General features: G+C 36.5%; 1 protein-coding gene across 2 annotated transcripts in view; it reads left to right on the plus strand.

Moving 5' to 3' along the window:
• Positions 1 to 7,536: 7,536 nt before the first annotated feature.
• The window catches only part of LOC145686117 (U4/U6.U5 tri-snRNP-associated protein 1), a 132,652-nt gene continuing 128,163 nt past the window's right edge, over positions 7,537 to 12,025 (plus strand). Inside the window, exon 1 of one of the 2 annotated variants that reach the window (XM_081759087.1) lies at positions 7,537 to 7,808. In XM_081759087.1, coding sequence (XP_081615213.1) covers positions 7,598 to 7,808 — 211 coding nt within the window. In that variant the 5' untranslated portion in view covers positions 7,537 to 7,597. The remainder of the gene's footprint in view (positions 7,809 to 12,025) is intronic. The other variant, XM_081759088.1, reaches the window with a different exon arrangement.

The raw sequence follows: 12,025 nt of genomic DNA on the forward strand, positions 1-12,025 counted from the left end.
AAATTAGTTACACGCAAAGTTTTATCAGAATTCGCTCAAGGAATAAGCAACTAAACAAAATCTAGGGGGTGCAAGTTTAGCACTGTTGGGCAATCGTAAGTATCCTAATCCTAACTCTATATAAAACTAAATAAACTGACATAAATTAAAGGAGTACTTCCAGTTGACGTAGAAAGTTGAAATTTGGCATGATTGTACCCTTCCGAGACTAACCGACAGGAAAATTGACAAAAGTGAATATTTTTAATTTTTAGGGGTCTAAATGGGGGGATGGAAAAATTTCCCCTGTTATTTAAAAGGGCCTTTTTGACATATAATTTCATGTTTTACGTACTTGGAATTATAATAAAAATTTGAAATTCGATATGCTTGTACGTTTTCGTTAGCGTTGCCTAAGTAAATCAGTAAAAATAAGAATTTCCAACTTTAGAGTGGTTTTAAGGGAAACTGAAAAATCTTTCCCAAGTTATTTATAAGGGATTCCTTTTACACCCCAAAATTAGTTGGCGCTTCCTGTAGGGCTACAATGATTAAATTTGACATGATTGTAACTTTTCAGGACTAACCGACAGAAAAATTGCCAAAAGTGAATATTTTTAATTTTTAGGAAGTCTAAAGGAGAGACGAAGAAATTCCCCATATTATTTAAATGGGCTTTTTTAAAATTTTTTTTTTAACCTGTAATCTCATATTTTGAGTACTTGGAATACAAATTTGACATTCTGTATGCTTATATATTTTCATTAGCGTTACCTAAGTAAATCAGTAAAAATAAAAATTTCCAATTTTAGAGTGATTTTTTTTTTTTTTTGAAACTGAAAAATCTTTCCTATGTTATTTATATTGGACGCCTTCTACATCCCAAAATGTTTAGGCACTTCGGGCAGGATTAGAATGATGAAATTTGGCATGATTGTAACCTTCTGGGACTAACCGACTGAAAAATTGCCAAAAGTGAATATTTTTAATTTTTAAGGGCTCTAAAGGAGAATGAAGAAGGGGGCATGTTATTTATATAGGCGTTTTCTTGGCATACAAAATATTATATTTTAGATAGTTGACATAAGAAAAGAAATTTGAAATTCGGTAGAATTTTGGGTTTAAAAGGTGCGAGGCCATAGGCTGAGCAAAAGCGTGGGTGGGCAAATTCAGGAAATATGAAGAGCAAAATAATGTACGAAATTCACTGTTGATGCAAAGGCTGATACACCTGGTATAAGAGATGCAAAACCGTAGGCCGAGCAAACGCGGGGGTCTGGGAGGGGAGCCCTCAGCTAGTAGAGTATAGTAGGGGTAGTGTTTTAATTTTTAGCAATATGTTTATCGAAACTACATTCATGTGATATGGGAAGAGTCAAGGTGTCATTGTGGGGTAAACGCTTAATCCGCGTATCGTGAAGACATGGGCCCACAGTTTGCACATCTGCAGTTAACTAGTCAAATACATTGACAATATAAGCGAGAATGATCATGCAACCAGGTCCGTCATGCATCACCGGGAAGATCTGCAGCCAGGATAAAATCTGATCGTTCTAATCGGGAAAAGTTATGTAAGGTATTAACTGAAAGCATTGATCTCCTAGATCTTCAGCAACATTTGCTGAAATAATAAACATAATGAGTGTTCGTGTTGCATCTTCTACAGTTAACGTGGACCAGGCAGTAACCATCGTCAGTTAGCAGATGCAGGTATTCGAAGAGACATGGCCCGGATGGATATGGACATACAGAACGGCCGGAGGGTTCTATAACTCCATCTCGAAACAGGTTGTACCACTATCAGTCATAAAGAAGAAAGTGAAGGTCGGTACAGAGTTCTTATTTGATACATCGTTGAAATCACGCTAGGACAATTGGATTTATTTTGTCCAAATCAATTGACGTTATAGGCATGTTGAAGCACGAACTGGCACCATTCCCTACCTCCCTCTTCAGAGATGATGGCCAGATGAGATTTACCCCCGAATAAAATCTAAAGGAACTGCCTGTCTCTGTTCATTGAAATATCCGAGAGTCTTCAATCGTTTCCAAATGCAGTTGTCAATGGTACAGTCAATGTGCTGTACTGTGGACAGTCGCTTAGCCTACAATTTGGATAATCTCTGACTCTGTGCAAAAGGTTACTCATTTCGTGGTACGTAAGCACAAAGATTCTGACATATACCTCATCTTTGATCGATACATTCATACAGTATCAAAAGCAAAAGAAGGTGAATACGCGTGGGTTCACATATAACGAGTAAATATCAACTCACTCTTCATACACCTCTCCCACCACAGCAAGTAGTAGTAACTGTGATCTACAACAAATCGCAAGTGATTGACATGCTATCCAAACCTCTGGTTGATTGATGTCTTTCTACCAGAGAAGCAAACACACTCGTTTTGTCCAGTGAAGAATACGTGTCCGTTGAAGCGTCAGACGGAGCATCAAAGCCAAGAACAGACTTGTACATCGAACACGAGGAAGCAGGTGTTATCATCGTAGAACAGACATTACGGTTGGCATCGGAGAACGTAAGCGTTCACAATAAGGTGATATCCGATGACACTGATGTTTCAGTTCTGCTTCATTATTATGCTGAAAGGGGAATAACAAACAAGATCACTATGGAACCAACCAGCCAGAGGGAGACGTCCATCGATGTTGGAGGAACAGCATTGAAGCACGCTGATATCCTTGCAGCACATGTTCTATCTGGATGTGACACTGTTGAGAGGTTGTATGGAATCGGGAAGAAGAAAATAATTCAGAAGTTGAAGCAGGGGTACACTACATCATTGGGTAACCTAATGTCACACATATCATACATCGTCAAACAGGCGACAGAGATAATTGCAGCGTGCTTTAGTTAAAGAGAATATGTCCGATATTGCGATTTATCGTTTGGAGTACAAAAATGGCAGAACAAAGAATGTCATCCGCTCCCGCTTTGAAATCGCTGCCATTAGCGAATGAAACCTTCTATGAGCAAGTTAAACGAATTCATCTACAATGTGCAATTTGGAAGTCTGCAATGGACCAACAACCACCCCTTCTGGATCCTCTGCAATACGGGTGGAGTTGTGACGAAGCGTGCAAAACTCGTTCCAGTGACACTACCCGACAATGTCCCTGTAGCTCCGCACGATATTCTTCTGATCATTAGATGTAAATGTTTCGAGGAGCCTCTATGCTCAATGCTACGGTGCAGTTGTGCTGTGGAAAAGCGTAATTGTTCAATGTTTTGTGGTTGTGGTGGTGATAGCACCTGTACAAACATGCACACAAATATATCGAACTCCACTGAGACTCCAGACGATCTAAACCAGGGATCTTATAAAATAGAGGATCTGCCCTTACAACAAAATATTGAAGCCATACGTCACAGTTTCGCCACCCCTACTCTGCCCACTCCGCCCAATAGGATCACAATGTTTTGAGCCAACAATCATGGCGGAAACGAAAGTATCCAATCAAACAATGGCAGAAACGAGAGTAGCCAATCAGACGGGTCGATGCTCGGTTGTTTTTTGCCTTCATCGATTTAATAGGATGAAGATGGGCAGATCCTCTATTTATAACATCCTTGATCCAAACGCTGATGATGGTGCTGAAAGTGATTAAACATTTACCACTCAACCCTGTCGCAGGGCCATACCCAGGATTTCTTAAAGGGGTGGGACACCACACACTTTACAACCTTTGTTCTGAAATGTATTTATATTTGTTTAGGGGCGCAGATGATTATCTTCCACAGCATCAAAATATAGTTTACAACAGCAGTTTTTTCTGTAATGATATTGTAGCAGATTTTTTCTTCGTTTATGATACTTCATCGTTGAGGGGTCAGTACCTGCTTGCCACTCCCTATGTATTGTCCAGCCATGTTGTGATCACCATTGGACTCAAATATATGATATCAACATGTTCTCAAAACATAACCGTATTATAATCAGATTTTTGATATTCTGATTAATTACAGTTTATTTTTCCTTTTCATTATGTTTTTCGTATTTAAGGCTATAAAAAAAATTGCCCACCAGTGCCAGCGTTGCATCCGTCGAATTTGGTTTTAAAACCTCCTGATACCACCGCCAACACCCAGTATGCTTCGCGATTCCGCGGGCCATTTAAATGATTTTTAATAGTCTATAGTGTATGAAACAAAAGCGTATAGCATCACTTCTAATGTGCATAGAGACATGAAGTAAAAAGTATTTTGTTGTCTAGGGTCTCTAGTTTAATTTTTTGTGGCATTCATGATATTTTTTTCAAATTCAGGGGGAACACGGAGGCAAAAGACGAAAATTCTAGAAAAAAGGGTAAATTTTGGGGGGAATCACCCCCAAAACACCCCTATTTTCAATTTGGATTGTAAATAATTTTATTTGAAATGTAGCTACAACTTTCCCAATGCGAAATCTGTTTGCTTTAGGTGTTAGGACGAAATAGTATTGTTATAATTCTTTTATTATTAGTATTATTATTACTAATACTAATAGTAATAATACTAATACTAATGCTATTAATATTATTAGTATAAATTTTTATTACTATGTGTGAAGAGATATTCGACACCCAAACGAACCAAAAACTCCGTTTCCCAACCGGCCAGTCGCATGTCACATCGGGCATTCTGCATACGACAATATAATGGCTTACGGTATCAAAGGACAAAGGCGTGCTATACACTATAGGATAGATCCTAGGAAATCTCTTACGATTTGTCCTAGAGTCAAAATCTCAACATGTATGACATCAGATCGCATGTTATTTCCTGTATTCTGAACGATCCTATGAGATTTCTCTTGTTTAGAGCACGCTCTATTTCGGAAAGAAAATTCGTAAGATTTCGATTTAAGCGACATCAGGTGAGAAAAAGTGAAAACAAAACAAGTAAAAACACAACTGATGAGGTATCTGCTGATCGTACAGGCTTACTCTAGGTGTACTATTCGAAATAATAGTTGAAAAATTATAATTTATCACGGTTTCCCAAATGATTTGCGTTGTCCGACATGAAAATTATTCACATAATATAGATAAATTCCCTCAAGGGGACCATCAAAAGCAATTGTTGATAAACTACAATTATTTTACGATTTGCGTACAAATACAGGGTCCGGATATATAGTATAAAAACTATAGTGCAAAAAACTCAAACCAAGTTGCGCTAGGTGGCCTCTGGAAAGTACGAATGCTATCTAAACGAGTAAGGGGCAGGGCGAAGCTGGGGTCCTAGCGTCAGTCAGGGGGTACGAGTGAAGGAAGCAGGCGCGTCAGTGAATGTAGTGAAAACGAGTGGGTTTCGGCAATGATACGAGTTTGAACAGCAATTGTCATGGAATCGTGGTAGTAGCGTTCCACTTGTAAACATAAACTATAGCTTCTGTAAACTATACAGAAATAAACCGGTGGTGGAACATAGTATCACCAGTCATCTTTCATATGCACTCACTTAGGTAAATGTTTCGCAGAAGGGGTCGAAAGTAGGCAAAACATACAAAATTTACAGGAGAAATGGAAGATGCAAGTACTGAGACCTAATACAACCTAACCAAATCTAACCTAATGAAATTAACTAACTTAAACTAACCTAATATTAATAGAAGTAAGCGAAATTCTATCACTTTTTGAAAATTAGCTGGAGCCATATACTAATATAATTTAACGTAACATAACCGTAACTAACCTGAACCAGCCTAAACCAAACTAATGTAAATAGAAACTACCGAAATTGTAACATTTCTTAGAAAAATTAGCTGGACCCTTTCTGCCAAACATTGTCTCTCACCTATTTTATCCGTCGTTAAAACCTTTATAAGGCCGCGCCTCCATTGCATCCGAATGCGATTGCGAATGCGAATTTCCCAGCACGTGTAAATGAATTGGAGTGCCTCGACTAGTTCCGACCTGCGAATTGCGAAAACCGACGAAAAGATGCGAATGCGAACGATCCCAACATGCTGGGATTGTTCGTCCGAATTGATGCGAATGGAGCGTCGTCTGCAGAGAAATTGAGCGCTACGTGAGAGAAGAAAGTTCTTTTTGCGTGAAGTAGTCGATGGTGAGAGGTGCGGAGATAAAAATGAAAATAATAATGGAAATATATGTTGATGTTTTAATAATTTGTGTTTTTTATAAAGTTCCATTGTGGATCCAAGGTCATCCAGATTACCACAAACGACACGTCGTGAACAAATTATGGGCAGATGTAAGTAAAGAACTTGGAGTGGAAGATATTTATAATTTTATTTGTTTTCTCTTTAAAATATGAAGATCTAATTAATACACGATCCGCAACTTTTTATTCAATTTATATTTCCTCTTTGTTCCTCAAATAATGATTTTACGAATACATATAATTATTGACTAATATGTTTGAAATAGCAAAAACGGGATTTTTACTCATGGAGAAAATTTTCTTAGAAAGTTGGTTGATTTTGCAATCTCAAATTTTATTTAGTTTATTTATTTTAAAGTGAACATAGCGGTTACCACAGAAGCATAATAATAACAGGAGCGACATTTGCGACATTCACTCTATTTTGCACATAAAGGGAATTAATACATTATTATTATTATTATTATTATTATTATTATTATTATTATTATTATTATTATTATTATTATTGCTCTGAAAACTTTAAGATATGAATTTTCAAGCAAAAATATTTCACATTGAAGGTTTGAAAGAGATATTACAACTTGATTCGCATTCACAAAACTTCGGATGTATTAGAGGCACATGAATTCGCAGTTCGCATTCGCATTCGCGTTCGCAGTCGCATTCGGATGCAATAGAGGCGCGGCCTAATGATTTTACAATAGTAACCCTACAACTGTAAATATAAAGTACAGCTGTATTACTTTGCATTTATTTCTGTTGTTTGCAGAAATTTGGTCGTTATAAATATGTCTTGTCATGCAAAGTATTAAATTTTATTTGTAAATCTTCTAAAATGTGGTGCGCCAAAAGTATACCACCACCCTTCTGACATTTATTTATTTATTTATTTTTTAAAAAGAGGTGTCCAATTTAACAATATAGCGCCTGATATTAATATCAGTGGGATGTGCAGTATGGTTAGCAAAGTAATCCTTCAACTTTGTACTTTCATTAAATAGAACTATTTCACATGGTTGATAAACGTCATTCGGTCAGACAGGAAAACTCTTAACGTGTATGGCACAAAAAGGATAGGATTTCCTACAAGATATGTCATAACATTTTTCCGAAGATAAATCCTAAGATATTTCCTAGGATTGATCTCGTAGTGCATAGCACGACTTGTTACGAGAATTTTAATCCGATATATTATAGCTGATTATAATGAGGTAATCATTTAGCTAAATATTTCTTTAAAATTAAAAAAAAAAAAACTTGCCGTTAAATAATCATTTGAGTTGTTTAACGGATCTTAGGGAAATCACATACGTGAATCAAAACTTGATTTACTTCTGTCCTGAACACGTTTCCTTGTCCTTAGTTAAGTAAAGTGTGTAGAAATAAATACTAACTAGGGAAGTACACAACTAAAAACTAGAACATTGAAACTTGTTCTCTCTTTACAGCCATTTTGCGTCTGTGTTGTGTATTTGGTGTAAATAATCATGGGTTCATCTAAGAAACATAAAGATAAATCTCGAGATTATAAGAAAAAGAAACACCGAAGTAAATCCCATTCTCCAGACAAAGAAAAGAAGGAGAAACGTCGTCATCACAAGAAACACCACAAAGAGAAGAAGAGGGAAAAGTCGTCAAGGGACCGCAGTGAGGATGTATATAGTGTGGAAGAGAAATACGATAGCCCAGAAGCTGAAGGTAAGTGTAAATATCTCCTAAAGATTTGAATTTAAGTAAAGGGCCTGTTATTTGTATTTTTTTTTTTTTTGTTTTGTTTTGAGGAAGAATAATACTGATCAATAGTTGTCCAGCAGCAGAAAATATACGGTAAAACTATACACATTCCAAAGGTAAGTACCTCGACGCAAGAAATGGTAAATTGTCCCGTGCAGATTAAGAAATCGGGAGCACCTTATGACTTTTGTGTGATGTTTCTCCATCTAGAACGGCGAAATTTTCTTTGCGCATACCAGCTTGCAAAAGTATTGAGACTTTCTGGTAGAGTGCGAGGATGCAACAGAGAATAATTCCTTTTAATAGGATTAACGGCTAATATTTCGTACTCCGTTATCATTTGCGAAAGAAAGAATGGGATGTTCATGAAAGTTCATAAAAATTTGCAGGTAGAACTCAATGAGGTTCACTCGAGCAGACGGTTCTACTTAATAGAAAATTTGTACAATATGAAACAGTTTTCGTGAAGGAATGAGAGTATGAATATAAGTAATTACTGTCAGTGCATAGCATATTGAAATGAATTTTGAATGATAGTGAAAGATCACACACATACCACACTTTATGTGGTATGTGTGTGATCTTTCACTGTCTTCGTTTATGCGTATACCTCCCGTCGCTGATGCGCCTGCTTCCTACGGACACATTCCCTTGCTAAAGCTCTTGCCTTCCTGCTCCGCTTCTGCCTTAAGTGGCTTAGGTAGCATTTGCGCTTTTTAGTAGGTACGTAGCACAGGTTGTTTCGTGTTTTATGCGCTGTAGTTTTTATGCCATATGTCCACATTGTATTCATCTTGAGCCTTTCCGATCGCAAGTAGTAATGGAGCTCCTCATTTAGTGCATGCTCTGCTGAAAGAAATACAAAGCTCTAACCTAACCTGAAAATGTAAGAAATGTGTCAAAATTTGATAGAGCCGTCTGCTCGAATAATGCCACTCAATGCTTTACATTTTTGAGTAATACGTGTGCGGTATTTAGAACAATTTTAGTTTATGGCGTACACGATTCCATGTACTGTTTCACTGCCTCGATTACAAGTGATTGGAGTACGTAAAGAAATAACGGTAATGAAAACAGTGAATGGGAACAACATTACAGATAGACTAGCCGGTAAATTCATAAAATATGCATATTCTTTCATTTTTGGAACACCTTATATGGAAAACAAATTAAACAAACTTAAACCTAACTGTAATTTTAATATTGAAAGCTAATACTTAAAAAATCGGTAACGGCATTCATTTCGAAGTTGGTCGTCCGCCTAGTTTTCAACCGAAAGCGTGATAAAAGCTCGATTTTTACCTTAAGTTCACTGATTTTCTGTTACGTTTTGTTACCTCTTAGGCAGGGTTGGCAAAAACAAGGTTTTTTATTGAAAAAAAAAAAAAAAACAACGAAGAAAACTTTTTTTTTGTTTAAATAATTTGCTCAGTGGGTTTATATTACATGTGGACAGAAATAATTTTTTTTTCACCTTGGTGTTATTATGCAACAACGGGGTTATGCTGGAAGGGGTCACATAAGCTTAAAGCGGAATCCAAACTGCTTCTCGACTTACATACGAGAGAAATTGTTCTCCATTTGGACTCGAAACCGGGACTAATTGGCCACAAATGCAATGAGTCTGCCGACCCACTCACAAAGGACTCCTGATAAAAATACGTTGTACTGATCTTTACATACTTGTTAATATGATTGCCAATAGTCATTTCAGAAGGACAAAAAGATAAACAGTTGCACAAATGAAACCATTACACAAAATTATATATAAATCGGGAACTCCCGCCTTATCTATTGGGAAAATCCTGTTATTACTTTAAATGAAAAGCAATAACGGAAAAATTCCTTTATTGCTTAACATGTAAAATTTTATGGTCAACGTATCATAATCAGTACGCTAAAACTGAGGTTTTAAATTACAAATTTAGTATGTAGATATCATTCAATTAAATTAAAAGTCCAATCCAAGCTAATGTTGGAAGCTACATAGGCAGTCGATAAATTTTGCCAATTTCTATCAATATAGTTAAGCAACCTTGGATTCTTTGTAAAACAACAGGCATTTAGGCATACAATTTGGTTTCGTTTCGTATGTTTAGGCTTAGCATTCTTATGTAATACCGAGGTACGAAGATTTTCGCTTAAAGTGACATCCGAACCGCTACTTGGTTTACACTTGAAAGAGGGATTGTGGTTCGATCGAGAATTGAACATGGGACGCTTCGATTAATAGGTGAAAAGGAGATAAAACTTATGCAGATGCTTTGATATGTGGAAACATCACTATGAAGTTCATACGATTTAAAGCCTTTTATTTATTTATTTTTGTTTGTTGTTGTTTTGTTTTTTTGTTTAAACCAGCCAACCCTGCTCTTAGGTTAGTTTTCTTCTTTCTGGATGTTAGGTAAACAGTAAACAGATAATAAAAATAATAAAATATATCACACAGGGCGCAAAATTTCGAAGTCAGACGCACTCGCCAATCCTAAGATGATGATCGCCAGGATCTCTCACGTACAAATTATGAGAGGTTGCCCACCAGACCCTGCCTTTGGTTTGACAGAGAGGTCGTATAGGGCATAAAATTTCAAAACCAAACAGTTAGATTCAGGATAATTAATTTTGAATTGTACAATTCATATACACGTTAAAAAATATCTTACCTTAAGACTTCATGTTTGTGTAACGCTCTCTCTCTGCACTGAAGTACAAGTTTTCGATTGCAGTTTTCGGATCAAAGCCCTTAAGTGAAGGGCCATTGGTGGAAATTGTCAGCAAATCATCCAGTGTGTCAATCTTAACTCTGCTAAGTTAAGACTGCTGAAGGCTCTCTCACAGGAAGCAGTACTTAAGGTAAAACTACTCAATATGTGACAATTGGAAGCAGGTTTCTGAATCGTAATGAAGTTTTCACTGTAAGTCTTTTTCAATGCCCGATTCAACGTCAATGAAGAAAGCAGAAGTTTATATTCTGCTAAGACCAAGTCCACTTTTTCTCTGTATAAATCTGGTTGCAAGTACTTAAAAAGCAGTTTTATTTCTTCCACACCAAATTCAAAGACTTTTCCTTTAGAAGGCCAACCCAAAATGTCAAATATATGAAGGAACAGAACTACGTCTGGTGATATAGATTGCAACTGTTTCTGTTATGTACATTTTCGCATTCTTGATTAACTTTCGTCTTATACTCTAAAACTCTTGCTATCCAGATTGAACATTTGTGAGCTGCACGTCCTTCAATTTACCTGAAACAGATACTAAGTCCAAGAATCTTGTTCACTTTGAGCAAGTCTGTTTTCTAGCTCTTCTAGTCCTGAGATGTTGTGTTCAATTCTCATTTTTAGAGATGAAAGTAGAAGTTTTTTATTCTTCATGCTACGCTCAAAGGTTCCATTTCCTGAAGAATGATAGAAGTTTAACGAACTTAAATTGCTTCAAGCCCTTCAACAAACTCTTAGCTTTAGCAGCATCACTGTACTTACCATGGACATTTGTTCAAGATGAATAACAACAGTTTTCCTCGACTTAATAAGAGCTTTCAGAGAACTTTCTTTGCTGGCTAACCACCACACAATGTGGATATTAAAAAGGTTAAAAAATTCTTCTTCAAGAACGTCTGCTGTGTTTTACAATGTATGAAGTCTTTCTGCAGAGCCATGGTAAAAATTAAAAATAATTTCACTGCGGAGTCGAACGTTTTTACATATTCGACTTCAGACACACATCTAACACAGCTAATTACAAGCAGTGTGCAAGACAATGTATTGATATCATTTTGATACATAGAGCTTTCATTTGCACAGTCAAACCAGATTTATGTCCGACAATATTCGTGGCACCATTTGTACCCAAAGCGATAATGTAACACTTCTCCCTGTATGAACTATGTCCTAAAGACTGGTTGACCCTATAAAGTAACTATCGGAAGTTGAGTTCGGTAGTTCACACCCAATAAATCTTCCTTAATGTGGCCATCATTTGAATACATGAACCTGACGTAAACATTTGCAACTTCAACTGCTAACCTATCTGTTGAACCATCAACTAGAATGCTTATGTATCTACAGGTTTCAAGTTTTTCACTATGTCCTGTCTCAAAGTTTCAGCTTTAAAATGAATAAAATACGGTATTTACATTGGATTTCATTGCCATATTGTTTTAAAATATTCACATTTAACTT

This window comes from Thermobia domestica, chromosome 5 (genome assembly GCF_964235325.1).
Source record: "Thermobia domestica chromosome 5, izTheDome1.hap1.1, whole genome shotgun sequence".
In the NCBI taxonomy this organism is placed as follows: domain Eukaryota; kingdom Metazoa; phylum Arthropoda; class Insecta; order Zygentoma; family Lepismatidae; genus Thermobia; species Thermobia domestica.